General features: G+C 39.6%; 1 protein-coding gene across 9 annotated transcripts in view; it reads right to left on the reverse strand.

The window, feature by feature from the left end:
• Positions 1-537: 537 nt before the first annotated feature.
• The window catches only part of RBM47 (RNA binding motif protein 47), a 51,613-nt gene continuing 26,479 nt past the window's right edge, over positions 538-25,671 (reverse strand). For 2 of the 9 annotated variants that reach the window (XM_053458384.1, XM_053458387.1), the window contains exons 2-6: positions 7,894-9,059; positions 7,101-7,193; positions 4,412-4,618; positions 2,228-2,421; positions 538-1,486 (exon numbers count right to left, since the gene is read on the reverse strand). In XM_053458384.1, the coding sequence (XP_053314359.1) occupies positions 1,256-1,486; positions 2,228-2,421; positions 4,412-4,618; positions 7,101-7,193; positions 7,894-9,028 (1,860 nt within the window). In that variant the 5' untranslated portion in view covers positions 9,029-9,059 and the 3' untranslated portion in view covers positions 538-1,255. Of the gene's footprint in view, positions 1,487-2,227; positions 2,422-4,411; positions 4,619-7,100; positions 7,194-7,893; positions 9,060-14,580; positions 14,794-25,671 lie in introns of those variants that run through there. The other 7 variants (XM_053458385.1, XM_053458386.1, XM_053458388.1 and 4 more) reach the window with 7 other exon arrangements.

The raw sequence follows: 25,671 nt of genomic DNA on the forward strand, positions 1-25,671 counted from the left end.
CCACGAGGACGTTAAGCATCAGCAGGTTGTTAAAAAAAAATGAAAATTTCACCAAATAAATGAAATCGTCAAAATGAAATATTCCAATATTCCCAAAGAATCCTGTTAAATCCAGCACCCAGCGGGTTAAATGCCAGACTCTTACTTCTGTGGGGACCTGTAGAATCCATAACAATCCATAATATCTATATGTACTGCCCCTGCCGGGGTACTTCCACTGTGCTATGGAGTAAAGTGCCCCAAGATCGACACTTGCAGGGGTCAGAGGTGAAGAAAAAATAATAAAAAACTGCCTAAAACTGAAATAACATAATTTGCACGGTTACTGGCCTTATGGGAGAACTGCATTAGGGGTAAATATTAGGAGTAAATATTCTTCCTATAAATCCCCATGTACCAGCAAACAGGGAGCTCAAGGAGGGAATGTAAGACTCTGAGAATGGTGAGCACCACATTGCATATATATATATATATATATATATATATATATATATATATATATATATATATATATATATAGCAATACATTATATTATCTCTATATCAACCCCACTGGTCTTAACCTATACTGGAGCTGTGTGATATAGGACGACGCAAAAGCCCTTTCAAAATATTGCTCACCTCTTGGCACTGGTAGTAAGGCTTCATACATATATAGATATGTATATATATATTTTAGACTTTATCTGTACACATTGCTGAGGGATAAAGTGTTCTTTTTTTGAAACCCAGCAGATTTGTTTTTAGTTATCCCCAGGAAGTTCCAGTATAACTTTATAAATAAGGTACCTTCAAAAAAAAAAAACTTAGCATACTACCTTTTTTCTTAAATATGACATATACTCTGTACTTTACACCGGTTCTAAGCCTGTTTGTGCACTTTTCACTAATATGTGCTGCAGTATATAAATCTCTAGAGTGCAGGACACGCTATATAAAATTAAAAAAACACACCTTCATACCAGTAATGTTGCTAATATAGTGGGAAAAAAACTACTAAACAACCAAACCACATAATCTAACTCTATATGGTCAAAGAGCCAAAGAAAAAAAATAAAAATTGGAAATGTATGAACATAGATATATATATATATGTATCAACCTTAAAAACCACCTTAAAGGTTTATGGAAAAAATATGAAAGATAAAAAAAAATCTTCACATGTGTAAAATATTCTTTTAAGAATATTTTCTAGGTTTTTTTTTCTTCATAAATATTTGAGTTCCTTCGTTGTCATGTTTTTTTCTCTCCACAGTTAGTATGTTTGATAGATGTCGTGCAGCGGGACCTGGATGGCTGCAGGGAAGGCCTGAGGTATATATCCAGCATATCCTCCGTACATGGCGGCCGCTGCATTCTTCTGTAGTGTAGCTAAGGTAGCGGTGGCAGGCGCTGCGATGGGAACGTAGCTCGCGCCGTAAATCCCGGTGGTGGGAATCCTTTGCATGTTCGGGGCCATGGTGTACACAGGAGTTATTGGCCGTCCCTACAACACAAGGTAAGACAGAATGAGGAATATGAGCGCACAAGTGGGTCACCTCCATGGCTTAAAGGGGATCTCCCACCATTTTTGGCTTCACCCCTACTATCTGATTAAAAAGGTGTTTTTTTCGACCATTTTTATATGTTCTAGCCACTCTACCTGACTCTTTATCATATTACCTTTGGTAAAAATAGAATGGCTCATTGTTAATTACCCAGCTGGACACTCTGAATAATGAGAGTCTATGGAGGAATGGACTTCATTATTGTTCCCACAAAGAATCAGCTCAGTGAAAGTCACCTAAAACATCACGTGACTGACACAATGGCGGCCTCCAGATAAAGGGAATTTATTGGAACGAAATTTGATAAAACCACACTTTTTGCCAGTGCTAACTTACATTACTGTATTTTTTGCTCAAGAAGAAAATATATTTTTTTCATTGGGTCTTTCTGCTGGACCTTGAGACATTTACAGTGTAGTTAAAAAAAGCACATGCATAAAATTAAGGAACTTCACCCATTGTGTGTACTGCTGACATAAAAGTCACAGGACTGCGACTGAAACGCCTGAGTAGATATGGCTATATGTGTATAGAGATCTATATGGGAGCCAAGGGATATATTTATTACATAAATTGCTTACTCTCCCTGACTCTCCTAATTGGACTGACTTTCGTGTTTCTAAGTCCCTTAGGTCATGTTGGGTAGGTGATGATATCACGCATCAGTAGATTTAATTCACCTGAAATGGTGGGGGGGTGGAAACAGACGGCATGACGGCCGCTGCAGCTGCTGCAGCAGCGCTCACTGGATCGGCTTGGACGGCTAGAGGGTTAATCATGTGCTCCATCCCGTGGATTTTTCCCTCTTCGATGAGCTTTGCAGCTGATGCAGCCTGGAACATGGAGTACTGGGTTCCAATGGTAGGGATTGCCACTGAAACATAGAGGAGGACATCAGTCAAATGCTCTTTACCAGCAGCAGATCTATTAAAACATACAGTCTTTTCTGTGTACTTTGCCACTTAAGACAGAGGACCATGATCTTATAAGCGTTACTGTGTTCCCTCGCTTTCTCTATGGAAGAGGGAACATACCGAAAATGAATCAATATCAAACAGTCCTTGGAATGCTCTTGGAAAGGTTGTAAGGTTTTAAGCCCATGCACCTTGAAACCTCTAGCTGAACGTATGTCATGGTTGAAATATTTACACGTATGCACATTATTAATATGTCAATAGAGCATCTTTAGCAATATCCCTCCTTTAAATACTTATAACTGATGAAGTTTAAAAATCATCATGATTTCTCACCAGTCTCACACTGTGTTAGTCTTAGCAGGCAAGAAGACATCGATAAATGATTTGGCAAAGTGAATCAAATGAGACAGGCTGATTGAAATAAAATCTCAGGTTCCTATTTAGATTTTTAGGAGAGGTATGAAATCTCTGGATTGATTGATTTAGGTTGCAGTTCCATCTGGCAGTAAACATATTCAGATTAAGTGTATTATGTATTTAAAAAGTGAATACCAGAGGTACTAGGAATACCAGAGATGGTATAATGTATTGGTCGTGGTGTGATTTAATATTCACAAGGTTTAAAAGGCGTAATTGTAAACCAGGGTCCAATGCCAGTGGCTGTAAGAGAATACAAGAGAGGCTGGAGGTTAGCATACAGTAACTATGTCTGCCCATTCACAAAGCCCAGGGTTAGCTTGAGACGCGATAATTTTTAGGTTAACAAAATTAGAATTTTGAGTATCTTTAAGTTCTGAAGAGAGTGGGATCCCTCTGCTGCAGGTGGACCCTTGGTAAGGCCAATACGAGTTTATCAGCAACTTGGGGTCTTATCCAAGATTAACTGAGCCTCAACGTAAGAGAAAGTAAAACGCTCTGTCAAATTAGACCTTCTTTCACTGCTTTTAGAAAAAATTGAGTCAAACGCACTTTAGATGCAGATGCCCCCATCTACGATCTAACTTAGCTCTAACTAACGAGTTTTGGAAAGCTCTACCAACCTCAGCCCTGATTTACCTCAATGGGGAGGAATCTCTGAGTAACTGTGACCGAGGTCCTGTCAGTAAGCTTTCTATTGACCTGAGTAGCACTAAGTGACCCCACATGGTCGGGGAGTAATGGAGGTGATGACTACCCCCTGGCCAACTCTGGGCTTTGTTAACAGACTCCCCGTATTTTACAAACATTTGACATTCACTCCGCCGGGTTTAGTTACGCCTTCTATCCTCTCCAAAAATTGATAAACAGCAAGAAGTGAACCCAGGGGATACTATTTGGATGTAAGTGGTAAGCAGGGCAGAGAAAAACGTGTCCCATATAATATTAGAGTGCATTTTGTGTGTTCTATTTAATTAAATATCAAGAAGACGGTACCCTAATAAGTATCCTGTTGTCACTTACAGTTTCAATTTGGCCTGAGATATATATATATATATATATTTTCTGTATTTCTAAGAAAAACTTAAAATGCCAGATGTTGGCACCATCCAAGTTTTTAGGAGTTCAGTAAAAAATAAAACATGAAGAAAGACGTTAATGAAGAAAACGTGTACACCAGGCAAGGTATGATTCAAAAACCTTGATAAACACCTCCAGTTTGATTGGCTTCTAAGGATAGCTTTGACTGCTTGAACACAAAGGATTCCACCGATAGCAAAACTATACCTTTTCCGTATTTCTGAAAACATAGACGTTTTTTCCTTACTTGTTATAATAAAGAATTAAAATATAATGTATAGGAGAACTGAATTATGGTTCTATTAGGTATAAGTGGGCCAGTCACAGTGAAGGTACTTATCAAGGTGCTAAGACTGCCTTCAGACGTGAATCATACCTTGCATTGCCCTTGAACTTAACCTTGAAAAACTAAGATAGGGATACATTTTAAAATCAAATGTTAGGACTAACCTGTACCGTGTTTAAGAGCAACTGAGTTGACTGCTGATAATTCCAGGTTGGGTACAAGTTCAAAGCCTTTTTCTTGCTGTTTACCCTTCCCTTCATGATATCTGCTATATATGCCACGGCCTGCCGAATATCCCCCCAGGTAGGTACCCCTGGGACCCGGGGCTCTGTTTCCAGCTGCACCTCGCCCTCTGCCTCTTATGCTGCCTGCTTATAATACCAACATAACACAATCAGAATTGAGAAAAAAGGAGATTAAATGCTAAGCCAGTATCAGTGTTACAGAGGAGGCAATTTGTTGTGATTCCATTTTGGCCATCAAGATACCACTAGAAGAAAACAAGTAGGGAACGACATTCCGCTTCCGTTCCAACTCACACGACAATATCTAGCATTTACGCTTCATTCTCGGAGTTTCTTCGTTTTAGTTCTGTGGATTCTGTGGTGTTTCTATTTCAATCACACATTTTGTAGCCGGCGAGGGCAGAACTCCGTCTATGCGTGTTATATCACACTATATAAAACGAACCCTTTCCTAGAGCTAAAAGACCATGTCTGTGGTATCTTAATTCCAAAATGGAAACACGTAGTAAGTTGAAGAAAAAATCATCACCTAATCACAAGTGTTAAATGAATGTGATAAGAAACCAACCATGACATGACCCCGGAATTAGTTTGTGTGCAATACATTAATATCTAGTATAAAGGCAGGATAATAGCAGCTGTCCGGTGGTGCGGATGGTTGAGGGACATGACTGTTGGAAACTGGGTCCCCCTGTATGCAGTGTGTCCCCAGGAATCATGGATTTGGGGGCCATATACAAGCATGGGGGTACTCAATTGCAATGATGGGGTACCACTGGGTATATTAATGGACGCAGCCATAAGAGGGAAACACTCCTAGAGGTTCCCTATGTCTGTGCATGCGTAAACACCCAGTACTACCCAGGCAGTCACTATGTGAGTTACCAAGCAGTGCTTTCTTCTTTCTACTTTTTGTAACCAACTTTCTTCTCTGTCATTTTATACATTTCCTCCCTTTTCCCTTTGAGAATACCTAGTTTTTTTTCTGCTTCTTTGTTTTAGTCCATCAACTTCTCTGTTTCTAAGGACCAATTCTTGTAAATGCTCAGCAATGATTTAGAATTATTTTAGATATGTTGCTTTTAAAAGTTAACACGGAAACACTTTCTTCCAATTTTTATAATCATTTAGAACATAGAAACATCCTATTTACCAAGGTTGTTTTTTGTTCAGGATAAGTTGTGCTATTCATACATGCCTAGTTTAAGGCAAACACATGATATAACTGTATAAAGTATATAAAAAAATAAATGTATCCCCCCCATTATTCGTAAGAAACACCGCTCTCAGCTGCTGATATACAACGTGCTCTATGCCAAGGATATTTGAATGAGCTATTAGATTTTTGTCTAATATTTCATGTTTTTAGCCGTACGTTGCCTTAGGCAGACATGTATGTAGGTTTGCAGGTTGTTTAAAGTGACAGCGACATGATTTGTGAGCTCTGCGTGAAGGCTGGGTGGAGGTTGCATGCTAGGTGTGGACTTACGCAGAACAGCATTACAGGGACGTGTCAGATAGAAAACTGCCAGGTAATCGGGTTTAGACAAGGAAATACTGATAAGCCGTAATGAGCTGTGCCGTGACCATGGACAACATGAAATATTGTGCACATGTGACCTTGGATAAGTCATCTTATCTGCACTTTTATCACATGATAAAGATTTATGCTCTAAATAGCTCCAGGAGGTTTCATGTTACTGGTTCAGGTACCGTGGGCACTCGTCAAGCAGTTCTAGTCGGATACAAAGCAATGCAGTGTGACGTCTTTTTGTTACGAGTATTGGCTGTCCTAAATGCTTCAGTGACCTAAACGCGTTTCAGATATTCGGCTTTCTATGGGTTATAGAAACACAGAAACCAGAACCATTTGGCCCGTCTAGTCTGCCCATTTTTCCTGATGTAGAGACTGAGACCTTAATCAGTCCTTGGTCGCGCCTTAGATTTAGGAAAGCTTTATGCGTATCCCATGCATGTTTAAATTGACTGTATTAGTCTTTACCACTTCTGCTGGGAGGCTGTTCCACGTCACACCGGAGAGCATGTAACAATATCTGTTGCTAGTTTAAGTAATACTTATTAACAAAGGTATTTAGGTGTTTATGTAAAACCTCTAACTCAGAAACCATGCTGAGATTTGTCAATTAGTAGCAGTTTAAGACTCGGGATGACACCATGCAGTCTATACGAGTAATACTGTTATTTAACTGGGTTTTTACATGACAACCATGCCGTCTTTAAAAACGTTAATTTAACTTAATTTCATAGAATTCGTTTAATGGAGCCCCCTTATTATATGGTCTGTTTTCCCAGCGTATAAATGAAAAATACACCAATGAAAATGTATGATTTCAAAGAAAATTAAAGGAAAATTCAGACAAAAAAACACAAAACACCGGATTAGTAGTAAACAACTCCGCCTCTTGATTTCCATTGTCTAGAACATAACACTAAGATTAAGGTTCTCTCAACTGGAACCTTAAGGAGTCTACAAACCAAACTTACGACTACAAATGTTTCATTTTCTCTGAGTAAGATCTATAATAATCAAAGGAATTCTAACATAGAGAAACTATGGATAAAACCGTGAAACTAGACCTGTACCTACATCTATCAGGTTTTGTGCCATTTGATCTACTGTCGTCAGAGGGCATGTTGGTGGGTAATAAAGGCTTAGTCACAGTTTGAATTTGTGTCATTGCTGTAAAAAATATAAAATAAGAAAAAAGAGAAGACACAGCTGGTTATTTCCCACGGCAGTGAAACTGTATCACTGGACCTATATATCTATATACAGTATATATATGTATATAATATATATTATATACACATATATATATATATATATATTATATACATATATATACAGTATATATTATATACACACACATATATATATGTATATGTATATATATATATATATATATATATATATATATATATATATATATACATATACACACACTATAATTATTATTTTTTAAACACAACATCTAAATAGTTGTTGGAAGCTGGAACCAAATTCTGCACCTTTGCCCAACATGTACCCTTGGCATGTTTGAAAAACAATTACAGAACAGGGGTGAAGTAAGTTTTGTACCTAGGTCAAAAAGAAAATAGTATAATGTTAATCTAACCACTGCAAGAGAAGCAGTTTCATTTCAGTAAGGAGTAACATAGTTCATAGATTTATGAAAGGGTAATTTATAGCAACAATATTTCATAGTAGCAGAATTGCAGAGAGTGTACTGATATTATCAAGATTAAAATATCAACTTACCAAAGGTAAAGAAATCGAGCTATTTAAACGGGTCTTCTCCCACCCACCACAATAACTTTTAACTAAAATATTACAATTTTAGTAACGGCAAATAAGTACAAAAAAAGTTGCGTTTACCAACCTTTGACAAAGTAATCCCTATTAGGACCGATCAGGGCATTGTAGGGATATCCATAATAGGCTAATGTATAAGGATCACAAGAGTAAACATAGTTTGGTTGAGTGACTTCTGTGGCAGTGGCAGTGGCAGGAGCACCTCCTTTAGCAGCTTTCTGGTAACGCGTATACTGTTCCTTATCTACTGGCTTGGCCAAAGTGACTTCAATAGAAGATCCTTCCACCTCAATCCCATTGAGATTCCTCATGGCCTGAACAGCATCTTCCCGGGTGGTGAAATGCACAAATGCATAATCACGGATTTTTTTAACCCGCTCAACACACCCTGGATTGAACTGTCCAAAGATCGTTTTAATTGTATCCTCTGAAGTTTCGATCATTAGGTTTCTGACATATAGAATTTTTACGGTCTCCATCACATCTTCATCAACATCAATCTCTGGCTCTGCCCAGTCAACTGCGATTTGGTGGCCCCACAGCTGGATTCTTCCTGGCATCAGTTTTCTTCTAGCCATTGCAGCTGCTCTGTGGCTTTCATACTCGACAAAGGCAAAGCCTCGATTTTTCATCTTATCAGCGGCACTGGCGTAGACAATGACATCTAACACTCCTTCTGTCACTTTAGAGATTTCTTCCAGAATCTCTTCTCTTTTCTTCATCTTTGGAATCCCACCAATAAAGAGCCTACAGTTATCAACACTGCAGCAAACCCCCAGAAGTCTCCCAGGTCTAATCTCATAGTTGTTGAGTTCTCTAACGGCCCTCTTGGCTTCACTCTTGAGCGTGTACATAACAAATGCATAACCACGGTTCTTTCCATCAAAGTCCATCATTAGTCGCATTTCATAGATTCTGCCAGCATTTTCAAACACGGGGACCAGCTCATCTTCATAGACATCACGAGGTATTTTGCCTACAAATACCTCACAGCCGCGGGGAGGATGAAGTCCTTCCCATCCTGGTGGTGGACCACCATATTTTCTTTGGCCATTTTCTTGGACCATGGTATAACCAGTACGTTCCATAAGCGCAAGAAGTGCAGGCTCGTTGGGCGCTCCAGAAACTCCCTCTGGCATCTTGGACGAGGACAAGTTGGGTGAATCGTTGCTCATCCTAGCATTCGAATCTTCTGCTGTCATTATTCCAAAGTCATACAGTACTTGGTTTAATCTATTTAAATAGGAAAAAACAAAACCATGAGTATGATGAGTGAGGGTATGTCTGCTAATAACATGATAACACTGTTAAGAAAGTTCAATGAATGTATTAGTCACGTATAAACTTGGTTAAAAAATAGAACCAAAAGAAAAAAAATATCAAGAAACTACAAATACTTTAGTAGTCAGGGACACTCCTTATCGTGCAAAGAGTTGCGCAATCAAACAGTCTGAAGCAATGGGAACCAACTTGTAGTTAATTGTTACAGGTAAAAATACATTTTAAATGCCAATTAATTAATGACTTGAGTCATTACCGGAATTCGACAGAAATATATTCATAAATGTAAGTACACACACGTTACTTCTGAAATTCATCCAGAACAGAATCTATCGCAAGCTACATCATAGCAAAATGTGAAAATGTAACACTACATTCTGGAATTTTGCATAACAAAAATAGTTTCTTAAAATGCAGTTCTTGTATTTTTTTAATAAAACATTTCCCACTTTTAAAATCCAGTTCCTTTGCTTAGAGGATTATCTGTCCCAGCATGCACTTAGCTTCCTTTTTTTCTGATTGGTTAATCAAGCGGAATCTTTTAAAGCACCCTTTACAAGTTGTTTTATAACTGGTGCAGTGATCAGGAGATCATCAGGAGGTCGTCAGTCATGATTCATCGTCATCCAAATATAGTTTCCCACTCAACAGATGACAGTGGTTAACACTCCGTGCCAAACGTTATAACCTACTGTTACGTACTAAATCCTGTCATTTCGCCATATGTATCACCAAGCTAATTCTATGTTTCTTTATTTCAAAGTTAATTTTGATTTATTAAAAGCTCACCAAGGCTAATAAAGGTCTATAGAGGACAGGCTCCATCACACAAAATAAACCCAGTGTCATCCAAATACAGCTGTACCAAATACAAAAACAAGTCAAATGTTATAAAAAAAGTGTGTTGGTCCATTGATATCTGTCTTTTTTGCCAATTATTCGGGTCCTATGATTATTATTTGGATCCTTATTTAGGATTAGGGCTCCTTTTCTCTGCATTTTCGTTAAACGGACAGAACAATAATGCAATCTGCATTTTATGCCAACTACTTGTCTCCTGAAATGCACACAGTAGGCCTGGACTTTATAGTGTTGTCAAACTAGTTCTACGCGCTTAAGGGCATAATTACTCTTTCATTTGTTTTTCCTAATAGGTTTCCTTGGTGAATGCCACATCACCCAAATGCCACCTCAACAGCGAGTTATTCTACTCGGCCAACAATACTTGTAACCCGTACAGACGCATGCTTAGCACACTCAAAGGATTTTCCACCAGCAAAATGGCATATATGTAACATGCCTGGATACAATTACATGCAGAATTATGGAACCCACTGCTGGAAATAATTACAGGTGATTGTTTTACTTGCCAATATCCAAATCAGTGATCACTTTTAAATCTCACACCCTATGTATGCACTCAGCGTTGTGTTAAAACAGTTTAGCACTGATTTCAAATAACTTTAGGATTATTACAGAATATGTCAGGCCGGGATTTCAAACGCATCATAGCATTTCGGATTTCAAACTTTTTAATTGAGTTAAATACATTATTGGTTGGCAGAGACCGAAATATAGTAATTACATAAACTGGTTAATAAATGTATAATTTATACAGATATTGATATTTATTTTATAACAATAGAGCTTCTGGGACTGCTACATTACTAATTTGACATGAATGTTGCCAGCACTTCCCTTGATGGAGCAATAAAGCCGATGGTCCGTTGGTAGTCTCTAAGTATGGGTTGTGACTTAAAGGACCAAAAAAATCCACATATTAACATTTTGGGCTTCTTTTCTGAACATCTGCCAAGCTCCTTTACAGACCACCATTGGTTATCATAAGTGATTATTTTCAATAGCTAAAGCTGCCATAGCCACTCAATCCGTGGTCATCCAGGGAGATCCTGAAAGTTCACCGAGTTTAGGATACAAATATGTAGACCTATTCTGGTAAGGTACAACTTCCATGAAACTATAATGACTTAATAAATAAATAGCTATAACTTAGCTGATGACATTACTTGGAAAATGATGATAACGCTCAAGCACCAATCCCTCCCTGTTGAATGAAAAAGGTTCTCTTATTTAGTATGACGTGAGCTTTAGTTAATTTTTAGCTGGTGTAGGGAGTTCGCTATCATTTCTCGGGCCAGTAGGTGTTATTTGCTTTGCCAACTATTGTGTCGATGGAAAAACAATCTTAAAATTGGAACGGGAGATTCACAAACTAGGAACATAATTTAAACAACTGAATTATGTGTAGGTGGCACCTGCACGAAATGCAAATCTACACTATACCCGGACTCTCTTTAAAGATAACTCTTACTAAACTCAGTTTGATGATATATTGAAATGGTTATTTTGCCCCATGGGTGATAGATAACATCTGTGCAGTTTATTTCCTACATTTCCCATGGACGAGTATCTCATTAAAAGAGTAAACCTTCCAACCACTCCACCCTGAGGCCAACCTTAATAGCTTAGACTTTCATTTGGTAACCTCTTATGACTTAAATGTATGGGACTTGGGAAATCTACAAAATTATAGGAGTGGCCCTTTGGCTTTAAATATTCTGCTATAGGGGCGTTTTGGTCTCTCTTAAATAAGCTTGTCAGAGTTAATGGAGCTGGTAACAGGAATTCCAGGATCATTCACACACACACACTATTAGTTGTCTGCTAATAGTGTGTGTGTGTGTGTGTGAATGATTCTGGAACGCTGCATTATGGCCAACAGTGAAAAGTTTGGCCTACAATAAATACTACATATATTCACTACCCATATTATGTGTCTGAATCTGGTACATAACATAGATAAAACAGGCAGAGCTTCATATTTATGTATCTATACGTGTATATATATATATATATATATATATATATATATATATATATATAGGGCTGATACTTTGTATATATGTATCAATATAAACGCACACACACACATAATAGTCAATTAGATTGGCCCTGGCAGGTATTGTTGGATCTAAGCAGCATCTTTGAGAAGGCAGATATGAGCCACATGTGGACCTACCTACACCTGTTATAAGGCTACACAGCTTTTAGCCCTGGAATTACCCCAGCCAAACAGCACATCATTATTTTGCCAACACCACCCTCCCAAAAAACACAGAAAACAAACAAATGTATCTTACAGATTGCAGAACCAGATCAATGTAAACTGGCTGGTCCTGTCTAATCAGGGTCTGACATCAAAGCCGGTTAGAAGAGCACTAGCATTTTCTAGCGGCTTTGGGAAGTCCATCCTAAAAACCCTACTTCACATCTTTTTTAGATGATCGTTTCAGAAGCTGTATGTAAAAGATCTGATTCTGCAAAGCCGAGCAACTCAGGTGCCCCTGCCACTTTTCCCACCCCATACCTTCAGTGCACTAATTATTATTGTGCTTTTTGTGACATATTACACACCTGGGAAACTTATCGCCACAAAACAACCCGCACTATAGCCTCGTCCTGTGTTTAGGACTTGAGAGGCTTTCTTTTTCAGCCTCACATTTGACCTCGTCTGTAGAATGCACCCATTCTGGAGAAGCCTGTGACTGCTCTGGTAGTTACTCATTAATTTTAAAGTGCCAATTACCGACGTGTACCTTTCAGCCATTTAACTGGCTCTTGATTTCTGCACAGGATAGGGTTGTTGACCTGATCTTTGTATCTTTATTTCCGTCATATCGGCAGAACAGAATTGCAAAGTGCAGTCATTTGCGCCTGACCTCTGATCTATGATGTTTGTAAAATCTTTTTATAGGAATTGAGTAATAAGCTTTACAGCTAGGGGTAAAGAGAAAAAATAGATATCGCAAACATTCATTTACTTCTGTGCAGGGTTTCGTGCAATAAACCGGTCAAATCTTTAACTAGTGCCTGAGTAAGGAAGTGTTGCATTTAACCCTTTAGAGTGCCAGAAGTCGTTAAAAACAACCCATTGCGATTTCATGATTTGGTGAGATTTACATGGACCAGTGGGAAAAATATTTTTTTTTCTTTAATCTGGCAGTTCCGTTAACATTTTTCTACCTTTTTCCATTTTTAACACACTGTTTATTGAAATAGATTCGACTTACTTGCTTAATATGTAATTAGACTGTTTGTTGGGTACACTGTATCTCATTGTGTTTTATCAATAATTATGTAGCGTCTGAAAGCCCCACATTCTACCGTCTTATTGACCTGCCAAAATCCCTTCCATCTCTCTGATACACACTTACATTGGAAGTTATGAACATTATTTTTCAACATCACAATCAAAAACCTTGGTTGGGTAAATAGTTTCCATTAAGTGATGTACAACATCTGATGGGTGTGAAGCACTGAAACCGGTACAATAGCATAATGTGATGGGTTTTTTTTCACAAAAAAATGAGTGTTGATCTAAACACTGCATGAAGGACGAATGTGGCCACCTTACTATACGGACCAAGATGTGCATGTAGATCATCTGTGTGTTAACAAAGTAAGAGGGACCTGTCCTAGTACCTTCCTAACAGGTGTGGATAAATAAAATACGCAGGTGCACTGTCCACAAATAGAAGCCACAGAACAAGAGGATGACTTCCAAGGTACCACAACAGAATCCATGGGGAAGAAGACCTGCGTGGGTCTCTTACTAGTCATTGTGATAGATAATATATACACAACACATCCACCTCAGCTCTGAAAGTATGTTTATCAGAGCCGACAGACAGACAACAAACAGCCTTGGGTGGAAGGGGTCAGGGGAGTCCATCTAATGAGATTACAAAGCGAGGACAATGCACTCATTGTCCCTCTCAGACCCTTCAATAAAAGGGCAGGTAAGGAGCTCAGCAACACTAAGCGCTGTACCCACAACAGGGTTAAGATGAAAAGGTTCAGCCTACTTTTCATAGAATGGATTTAGTAGACTTAAAGACTAATGGAGACTAATTAGAAGATTAGAAAGTCCACCCCACCTAAGATTGCCCTTAAATCAAGTGCAGTATCTTATCTCCTGTAAAGGGTAACACCACTCAAAAAAAGCAACGCCATATGCAAACAAGCTACATGTGTTTCTGTCCCTGTACCAGGCACTCCCCGGGATCCCTCCTGGCTACACAGGCCGACCTGTAAACTCTCAGGCGGTTAAACTACACGATTTAGGTCTGTTTCACACCGGAGTACACAGCGCCCTTCTCTAGTAATACCAGGAAAATGAAAATACAGAACAGATATGAGCCAGAGGTTTGTGCATTACCTACTCCGCTGACACTCCACAATAACTACAGCAATACAATGAACAAGAAAAAAAGAATAAACACGAGTAACCTTAAAAATGATACAGATCATTAATAATTAATACAAACCCCATCTACCTGCAGCATGTCATCATCAAGATGAAATAATATCACTGCGGACAGAAACAAACTGGAAAGAGACCATTGTGTAAAGTAATCTAGAAAAAGAATCAGAACAGAGAAATGATTCCTACCCCGACTGCGTCCGGAGAACTTTCCTGCAAGCACAATGACTTAGTTCTAGTCCCTAGTTGTTACCGATCACACACCTTAGACAGCATTAGGTTTGCCGTACCTTCCCAGCCTCGCGATAGGTTGGTAGCATAAGACACCTGTGCTAGAGAAGTCACTCGGTCGCAGGGTCTGTGTTACTCGAACGCGTCCTCATTGGTTGGCAGGAAAGAGACATTTACATTCCTTGGAAGGTATTTGCTAAGGACACCTGAACTGAGTCACTGGAGGCGTGGCCAGCCTAAAGGAGGGCTTCTGATAGGACGGGGTCAACCTCTGCCTGCTCAGCTTATGGAAGCTTCAACTCTCATCATGCTCAGCCAGTCAAAGGAGAGAACTGTCAAAGAGTCACTTTTTTCTCATTATGCTCAGGCATCCAGGGAAGGAATTTAGAGCATCGATAGGCAACTGCTGTTACAGTACTGTTTAAGGGCTTTGATTTCTATCCAGCTTAGACAGATAACAGAAAAATATAAATGCACGGATAGACGCGCACCATCTATCTCTACACTCTGCGGCTCTCACATGACGTGGCCAACAGACTACAACTCCCATTATTCTCATAATGTATGTATGTATGTGCACATATAATGTATATGTGTAATGGAAGTTGTAGTTCACATGGGGTTGTTGATGTGTACCCCGATCAGTTTGAAAAATCCCCTGCATCTGCAGCACGACCCCGATACAGATGGCCGGGCGATGCTAAAATTGCATTTCTCAGACCTTAGCAAACTGGCAGAGGGAGTGTTTCATGTACAAACAGCTTCACCCTAGCACAAGGCGTTGTGCAAACAGTTGGCCTTACTTAGCTGATAAGATAAACAAAAGAACACCTATTGCTTGGCAAATCACTGTTTTCTAGGTTACTGCTGTATTGATGAGAACTGCTGAAAAGAAACAAGACCAGGAAGGAAAAAAGGGACAAACAGGTGCAACGAAATACACGGAAAAATCCTGCTTCCAAAAAATACACCTGGAAGATGGAATACAGCCGCTAACATCCTCTACATCTACACCCCCCTATATATACCTGACACAAAGTAATATATATATATATATATATATATATATAACTGCCAAGTGTCCCTATATATAGGAGGGGCAATCCATGTTTAGGACCCTTACTCCCTATCCCTCTTTCCTCTATTGATGTCTCTCTTTTCTGTTATAAGTGTCACAATAATGTGTATATAACAGGTTTTATAAACTGTAATCATATTAATTAAAATTTCTTCTTATAAATGTATTAATTGAGATTATAATCTCAATTATTATTATTATCATTATTATTATTTGTTTTATATAGCGCCATACAATGCGTAGACAGGCTATAAGAAGTATACATGAAAATTTGACTTACAGAAACAACAGGCGAGGAGGTTCCTGCTCAAACGAATTTACAATCTAGATAAACACCATATCAGAAACTCACAAAAAGTGCTGGGTAATCTCTTCCCCATTTATTACATACCACCTCTCAAATTTAAGGAGGTATGACATTAATGTTGCATTATTTTGGAGCCCGTGTCATTTATTAACCCCACATAATGACATCATAACAATATGAATTCATTGACAATCGTTTATAAACATATATATATATATAAACATTCTTGTTATAATCCCATAACACTCTCCTCATATAACTTCAAGGTCACTGGCCCTCTCGTTAACCCTTGCAGTTTACAGGCTGTGTTCACCCAATCAGTTCTTCATCCACGGCCTTGTCTACAGGTTGATAAAATTCCAAGACCACCTGCCATAGTGAAAACGGACGTAATCACCAGACTGGTAACCAGCTCCGATTTCCGATTTGTCATGGATCTGCCCTAACGCACTGTGCCAAAACCTGGCGATACCTGGGACTAAAATAACTAAGGGACCCTGAATGTTAAAGATGGCATCCAGCCTCGATGTAGTTGGTCAATTTATTTAACAAGCCCCTTAAATGATCACTAAGATGATCACTGTCAAGCAGTACGGTTTGGAATACATGCTTATAGAATCCATAGGTGTCCAGAAACCATATGTGCGTGGAGTCTCTAGCATGGCGTACCCCGTCCTAAAGCTATGGCTACACGGCTTCATTTTATCATAACCGTCCAAATACTTATAATTGACAAAGGACACTTCTTGTTAGTAAGTTTCCCAGCATGTCTCAGGGCTTTACCGAGACTTTTTATATGACTTCTCAACCCTTTTATAGCCATTTATTCCATATAAATCCAAAACAAATCTTTTTCTCTTTACACGTTGGCGTACATTACACAGTCATACATTCCCTTAAAAAGGACAAATGGATTTTGGTCCCAAAGAGACACCGTCCCTCCTAAAAGGGACATTTGGGAGCTTGTTATAGTTGCATGTTGAAATACATCACATATCGCTTTGGTACACTGCCATACATGCTACCGGTACACGGAAGGAACGGCTAACTATCTTTAGTGTTTACTGCAAAAAATTGGCCGCTTGACTGTAATGGCAGGAGAAGGCGGAAGAGAATAGTGCTTGACAATGGTAAAAGCTTATCAGTACATAACAACCGTATGGGCCTTGGACGCACTTAAGCAAAAGTAAACAACACACCTAAGTGATCAGCTAAGAGACGTGAAAAAAATCCCAACCGAAACTCTGCAAAAGTGCAAGCGGCGAGTCCGGCGGTCGAGGCAAGCGAGCAGATGGAAAGCAGTAAGAGAGGTGCGCCCCGTGCTGAGATTAATTGCCTGGGAGCCCGCCGTACAAAAATCTAAATAAACATTAAGGGATAGACAATGTGAACTCACAAAAGGCTGCGGAAAAAAAAGATTTTCCCAGCGCTGAGAGCGTACAGTAACAGGTGCCAGATCGGGGAGTGAATAGCTTAGGACACAAAGCGCAGGAGTGATCTCAACGTAAAAACACAGAATCTGACGGCAGATAAAAACCTTTCGGCCCATCTAGTCTTAGCCCGCCTTTTCTGTAAAACCTTAATCAGTGCTTGGTCTCATCTTCGATTCAGGATAATCATATGCCTACCCATGAACATTTAAATTAGCTTTCCTTATTAACATCTACCACTTCTGCTGGGAGGCTGTTCCATGTATCTACCATCCTCTCAGTAAAGTAAAACTTCCTTTCATTACACCTAACCTCTGAACCTATTTTAGATTATAATCTCGTGTTCTAATTTCTAAGTTTTTTAAACAGAACTACAGACAGAACAGGAAGAACGCAGAGAGACACAATGGGCGCTCCTACAAGCCTTACTAAATCCTGATGTCCCAAAGTGTTGCTTACATGTTAAATCTGATATTGTTGTACACAGTGAATGGATTAACTACAATTTACATAAATTTAACACAATCTAGATTTAGATTATATGCAAACGTGTTTTTTTCTAGCAAAAAGTTAAAATCCCTGAATGCTACAAAAGGATAGCTGCTAAAACACATTTTGATTGAAGGCGTCCACCATGGAAGTAGATTATAAAGTAGATTATTGAGGGTAAAGACCTCCAAGGTAAAGTCATGTTTTACCAGGAAAGGAAGTGAAAAATCAAACAGCGTTTCCTCAAATCAACCCTCGGGGCAGAAAGAATTGTATTCGGTCATTAAAGCAGAGAGACGGTGGAGATACAGCACAGAGGACACATTCTATGTAATATATAACATGGTGGACACGGCTTCCGTTTATCTCCATATCCATGTATCAGGGGCCGGTGGCTCTCCTAGCTGTTTATGAGCCGGATCTCTGTTTCTCTTTTTCTTTTCCAGAACTACACCAGAGGAGGCTTGTTCCATAATCATTAGTATAGCGGTGCCTGGCTATAACCGTGATGGGAATGGCTGAGGTTATAGGGATGATTCCAAGACGCACTCCATCAAGCTGCTTTGTTGCATTTCTGGTGGCTATGGTTGTGTGGCCAAAGCCTTCGGAAGCAGTTTCTGGAGCTGAAGTTCAAGCACTCGGCTCTCAGTTGCTAAAGAGCAATGTATGCTTCTCAAGAACTCAACCGTCCGCGTCCTTCATCTGATAAGCGGCACCGTTAAAAGCAGCCACGGTTACTGAAGAACACTTTTCAGCCCATCAAATGTATCAATGTACATTACACATCTTTATACATTTAGGTTTAAGCACAAGTAGCAGAAGAAATGTACAGAGAATGATTATTTGGGAACAGGGCCAGGTTCTCCCAGCAATGTGTATGCTAACTATATTTCCATAAGAAATGGGCTATTTAACACTATGGCATCTGTGGCAAAAGATGGCATAACTAGAATGCTTAACAGTATTAGGCTGTTCGTTTCCATATTTGGGCAGTGTGGACACAAATCTTCTCATGATTCAGGACACCAGCCAGAATACAAGTTCAGCTGTCTGGACTGTTCAAACAAATCTGGTACCATTGGCAGCTATGGATCTTGAATAGTCCCTGTTTTGATATTTACGGTAATCTCTTCCATTTTCCTTTCACATACAAACTAGAATGAACAAACCAACTCGTGCCAAAGGGATACAGTAACTTAAGAAATGTAGAGGAAAAACTTAATGGGGAGGAATCACCATGCAAATACTGAGAACAGGGAGGTGAGACAAAGTTGCTGAACTGCACATTGGCCAACTCATTCATAAAGGTTGGACCAACATAATAAAGAAAATGTGAAAAATGGCCCAGAATTAATAAGCAGGCGAGCTAGTATCGTCTGGTAAAATCTCAATAGTTTTAATAAATGGAGAAAAAAAAAACATAAATACACAAAGAGCTTCTTGTCTTCCAAAAGATGACACTTTCTTCATGATATATACTGTATATATACCTAAACATCACAATAGGCACCCTACCGAGGAACAATGCATGTATGTAAAGAACTTCACCCATGAAATATCCCCTGAATGCGGAGTTTAGCAGTTGGTTAAGAAGGTAATCACAACAGTTGCCAAGGTGTGTTTAGTGATACATTTTGCAATTCCAACGGTATATTCCAGCGATGCCAAGCTATCACCTTAAAAGAAAAAACTGGAACCATGATCCACAAGCCGCTCAGTATTCACACAAATGTGTCATTTAATGCATATCGCTGAACACTCATTAAGGAATCTTTTAACAACTTTTGAAAAGCCACGTTTGCTTTTTTTCCCCTAATTTTTCTGACCAAGATAACAAACCATTGACTGCACGACCCGCTTAAAGGAAAGTTGGACTAATTAATATGAGAGATTTCACCATCTTAATTATGCATGGAACGGCCAACACCAGTGTGGGTTTTCCAACAGGCAAGTTAGACCTTCATAATGACTCGTTATGGTTATTGGATGAAACTTATGAAACTTTCATTAAATCAGAGCTACTAAAGATCAATCAACAATTTCAGGAGCTACTAGAAAAAACAAGGGGGGTGTGACATTCAAGGAATGAAGATCATGTTTTATACATTTTATTAAATACAGACTGTAAGCTTGCAGGAGCTCCTTCTATATCAGCATCTTTTATGGTTTGCTAATGATGTCATTTAAAATAGTCTTAATTACTTAATTTCTACTGTCGCTTGTTGGAACAGCGCTGCAGAATCTGCTGGTGCTATATAAATAAGTGTCATGTATTTCTTTCTGAGGTTCTACTAATCTAGAACTGATATATACACCACTCACCCTCCTCTAGATGTGGATTGTGATGGTCACTCAAGTGCTACTCAGCGTTAGCCACAGAACTACTGGTAGCTTGGAAGCTACCCGCTGAAGACCCCCGGATTTGTGCATGAACAATACTACTATATCAGCTTGTTAAAGTAATTACGGTGTCCATTAAACTAACTGAAACAGTAGACAACTGGAATAAAAAAGCAGGAGCGAGGTGGAGCACGGCGTCTTGCATAACAAACGTCTTAGAAGGATCTAACCCAGTAACAGTATACTGGAAGCACAGAGCACCGGGGGCTAAAAGGTGATACTCCTGCTTCTCATATAAGCTGCCGCTCCCACGTCTTCTGATTCTCTCTCTTCTTCCACCTCCTCCTAGGCGGCGAGAGCCAGCTCTCCAGGACTTTCTCCAATCTCAGCGCCCCACACCGCCCAAAAGAGTAATGGGAGAAGCAACCGGAATCCAGCGGACAACCTCAATAACACGGACTCTCCAAATCAGTTATTAGAAATACTTTGAAATGGGTATAGAATGGGGTTATTTGGGTCTAAAGTCAAGCAGGTATGTCATTTTATTGAGTTTTCTGCTGCTATTGCAACAAGGCCTTTCAACCTATCTGTTGTTTTATTGTGTCACAAAAACTGGAATTAATATGGGCCAACAAATAAAATTAGCTCTCAATATGCACAGTTACATTAAACGTTTTGGTTCCTTTCCACGAGAACAAGTTTCACAAATAGTAGAGGATCACAAGTAGATAAACACTACCAAATAAATAAGGAAATGATAAAGCTACTATTGTAACCCCTCACGTTTGCTGCTTTGGTGTCACCCTTTATTCTGACCTCTCGTTCACCACCACATTCATTCTGTCTCAAAAATCTGCCGTTTCCATCTTAACCGCATTGCTCTCAATCATCCCTTCCTAACACAAGATGCCACCAAGATTCTTGTTCATGTCCTCACTATCTCCCGCCTTGACTTTTGTAACCCGGTCTTAGCTGTTCTTCCTCATACCCGTCTTGCCCCTCTACAATCCAGCATGAATGCTGCTTCCCGATTTGTTTCCTCTCCCATCTCTTCACTAACGTCTCTCCCCTCTGTCAGTCTCTTCACTGGCTGTCTGTGCGCTTCAGGGTTCATTTCAAAATCCTCACTCTTACTTTCAAAGCCCTTCACAGCGGCCCCCCCCCTACATCTCATCAATCATCTCTAAATACACTCCTAACCGGTCTCTCCGATGACCACTTTCTGTCCTCTCCTCTGATTTCTAGCTCTCATGCGCTTCAAGGGCTGTCCCTAACCTCTGGAATGCCCTCCCCCGGCCTATCCATCTCTCCCCCTGCCTTCGGTCCTTCAAAGAATCCATCAGGACCAACTTCTTTAAGGATGCCTACAACCTTACACGCTGACCCCCATTCCTCCCATCCTCCTTTAGCTCAGCTTTTTAGTTCTTCTGCTGCCATCAGATAATACTTATACTAACGTGGCTGGCCCAACCCTAACATGCATAATCGTGCGTTTGGGACTCATCAGTACCTATGTATGATGGGGTGAGTGTAAGGTAACTCTTGAAATTAAGGAGATTAGCCACGTGTTGACGGAAACATAAAATATATGGTCCTGGAGCAGTAGTAATATGTATATAAGGGCGGGCGGCTTCATTGGGTTCCTGGGTCACAGAAACTGGAGTGTCTCAGGTTGACAATTTCCAGTCAGGACAGCAGACTATGGCTCTCCAGCTACCCTAAAACCTGAACTATAGACTACACCTGGTTTTCTGATGCTAACGACACCAAAGGCTCGGCCGTCAGTCATGTAGTCACATTCCTTTATTCATATTGCCGCTTTGTTTCACTTTGTTCAGACATTGTAGGGATGTCCGAATATCTGAAGGATGGTGGTTAGTTACTTATCCTGTCTAACAAGATTCCTTTTCTACTTATAGTGACTGTTATTTCTCTCAGAACTGGTTTAACATGTTTTTTTTTTCCTCTGCCGGTGATGCGGCCAATACACTGAAGGGTTCATGGGGGTAGATAAACCAGATGTTTGTGATATTTGTTCTGGAACCTGAATGTTAATATGCAATGGTAAAACAGGCAAAAAAGCATATATTTTATGTGCTTTACAAATTAACATGGAAAAAAACCTCAAAATGATGATTTATGTTTGAAAACACGGGGACATAAATAACTTTAAAAACACCATTTCTCATTTCCAGAACCGTTCATTTCTCACATTTTTCATGTAAATCCCACTCATTTAATAGTGTCCCCCTTACCACATGATATGGGGAAAGGATGGTCTGGAGATGTGGAGGAAGATGGTTACTGTGGACCCCATACAGATAAATCCCAGATAGCTTTACTACGGCGACCTCGAGACTCTGTGAGTTGCTTTGAATCGCTTCAAATAAATAAGGATTACTTTCCTAGGAGGACACTCAGTGTAGTTTCAGCCCCGGTCACACTCCATGGTGCCAGCAATGTGTTTCATAATTACAAGGCCCAAGGCTTTTAGATCTACTAAACTTAGAGCTGTAAAACTAAAACGACCGCATTACTTTAATAGCCCGCCATCTAAACACAGTAGGCAAAGCGTTATACCTGTCTATATCTAGTGCATATTTCTAGGTTTTGTTGCATTGACATTTCTTAGATTTTTAGAAAATCTAAATTTTTAGTCATCCTAAAATACAATAGAGTTTCAGCGACACACTGCGCTAAGCAATGTGCTAGCAAACGCTAAACAGAAACCAGATTTGGCTGGTGGCTGGGCTGAAGGTTATGGTGATGTGCTGAGCGCGCGTGAGATATAAGAGAGGACGCCATTGATGTGTATGGCGGCACACGTGGCATAAGTACATCACGGCGTGTTCTTCACGGTCTATTTTATTATCCAGACGTCACTTAACATTTTAGGAAATAAGCTACATGTTATATTAGTAGAAGGAAAATAAGAATGTATTATTTGTTCATGGTAATTGTATATTATTTCCCGTGATGCCGGCTGCCAAGTACGCTCTTTATGGGGTGCTTTACAAAAATATAGATTTTGAGGCAGCCGAATGCCAAATGATCTCTAATCATCTGTATAAGGAGAAGGTCATCTTTATAAAAGTGTCCTTCTTTATCTTTATGAAATCGCCCCTCCCGAGGTGATCAAGAGAATGAAGTAGTCTCAATTTTATCAGCTACTTTGCACAATCATAGTTCCCCATTGTTTACAACACAATGTATAGTGAAACTCACCTGACGTTTCCTGAGTACAGGAGGGGAGATAAGAGAACTCGATTCCAAGAACATAACAATTTATCACAAAAAAAGGGGAGAGAACGCAGAGTTTTATGAGCGCTGGCATTCACACGAAACCGGGGATTATATTACGCTACTTACGGCTATTCTCAACATAAACACCATTACGCTAAATTTTCAACCCAGACTGTTGGGAATGTCAAAGAGATGATTACCGGTACGTGGAGGGCACAAATACACCCCCAAAAACCTGCAGATCAAAAAAGAATTCAGTCTGGACCCGTGTCAGCAGGAACTCCAGCGTTGCGTTGCTGGCTTTCCATTTAATTTCTTGAGAAATGAAAATGTTGTAGATCGTGTTATCAGTTTGCGCGGCGTCACCCGTGCGCACAGACCGAGAATTACGATAGCCGTGTACCTGTTCCCAAGATAAACACGGAATCAGTGCTCTGAAAACCACCAGGTGACAAGCAGGATGTGAGCGGCGGGGGATGGGAGGCAGGATTACTAAACGAGTCAACAGGGGAGCGTGAAAATAAAAAAATAAATAAAAAATCCTGTAGAATGACTTAGGACGACTCACTGGATAAGTATAAATCAATAGAACCGATTGATTAATTGAATTAACGCTTGAACAGTACACATTTTCAATACACTGCTGCTTAACGGAAGTTTCGAGCTCCACTGATACTATATTAAGGAGGCATATAGAAGACAAGTAAAATACGTCACATGGCTAGTATACACGTCTTTATTCATATATCACTTACCTCCTTAGTGATATTTTAACTAAATGTACTTAAAGTATCACATTCCAGCTCTTTGTATACTATCACAAATATACATTTCCATTGTTAAAGGTGATACACGACCTATACTGCTGAATTTAACACGTTGCTATCTATGTAGCACCGGAGACATCTAATCTCTGATTGTGGTTTGGTTTCTATACCGAAAAAATCAACGGAAAAGAACTTAATCCAAAAGATTCAATGGGCTTCACTGACCCTGAGATAAGATGCATATGTGTCATTGTACAGCGCTGGGGAATATAACGGCGCTGGGCACATGGGAACCATACAATAATAATAGATAATTTAAGGAGGTGATAGATAAGTGGAACAGCCTCCCGGCAGAAGTGGTAGAGGTTAATACAGTGAGAGAATTTAAGTATATAACTAAACCTAAGACAAGACCAAAGGTGAAAAAAGGCTTTTACGACAGGAAAATATAACTAGATTATTATTTATTGATTTATATGGCGCCATCATATTCCGTGGCACTGTACAATGGGTAAACAGGACATAACAAGCTGTGCATCACACAGTAATGAGAGTCTACAATCCAGAAGGACAAATGCTTCTCTGCCATCAAATAATCTGTTTCTATTTAAAAATAATCCTTTTGATTTCCACGTAGCATCTAGGGCTAGCAGAATAATAAAAAAGCCTGGGTTTGACTAGAAACATAATTGAGTCTGTCCTTCTGCACCTGGACCGAAGATTACTTATTTGCAGAATGCCTGGGCTAAAACACCCCACTGACCGCATTGCCTTTGATCAGTGAAGAGATCAATTGGAAAGCAGTTTGCTTTATCTGAATGTAAAGATAACAAAGCCAGACACAGGAATTAATGGAAGGTGCAAACCCGAGCACACTGCTGGCAAAACCCGAGACCACAATCCATGTGTCACCCAAAAGGGCCACTAAATGAAGCACTGGGCTACCCAAGCCAGTGGGCACAATGGCGTTCTGGTAGTGCATGGTATAGGAAGGTAGGGGTATTCCAGCGAGGGTGGTAGAAGGTGGATAAAAAAGAATGTAACCAAGCGGACCTGTCACTAAAAACAACCACAACGTATCACAAAAACGAATGCTTCTGGGTGTTATTCCTACCAGTCACATATTTTGTATTTTTCAGAAATATTTTGGAACTCGTTTTATCAGGCGTATCAAAGATCAGAACGTTACTTTTATGTTCTGTTTACTAATATTTTTGGCAGGTGGTATTAGGATTGTGCAATAACCTTTTTATTCCATGTTTGTTGTAGCGGAACCATTAAAACACTGTTATGGGGTAGAACCTCCGTTGTACTCAACCAGTCGTGGGCATTTTATTTGCTGCTGTTTTAGGATACCAGCTAAGCATCATGGGAATTGTAGTTCCCAAACCATTG

The sequence above is a fragment of the Spea bombifrons genome, chromosome 1 (assembly GCF_027358695.1).
Source record: "Spea bombifrons isolate aSpeBom1 chromosome 1, aSpeBom1.2.pri, whole genome shotgun sequence".
NCBI classification, from domain to species: domain Eukaryota; kingdom Metazoa; phylum Chordata; class Amphibia; order Anura; family Pelobatidae; genus Spea; species Spea bombifrons.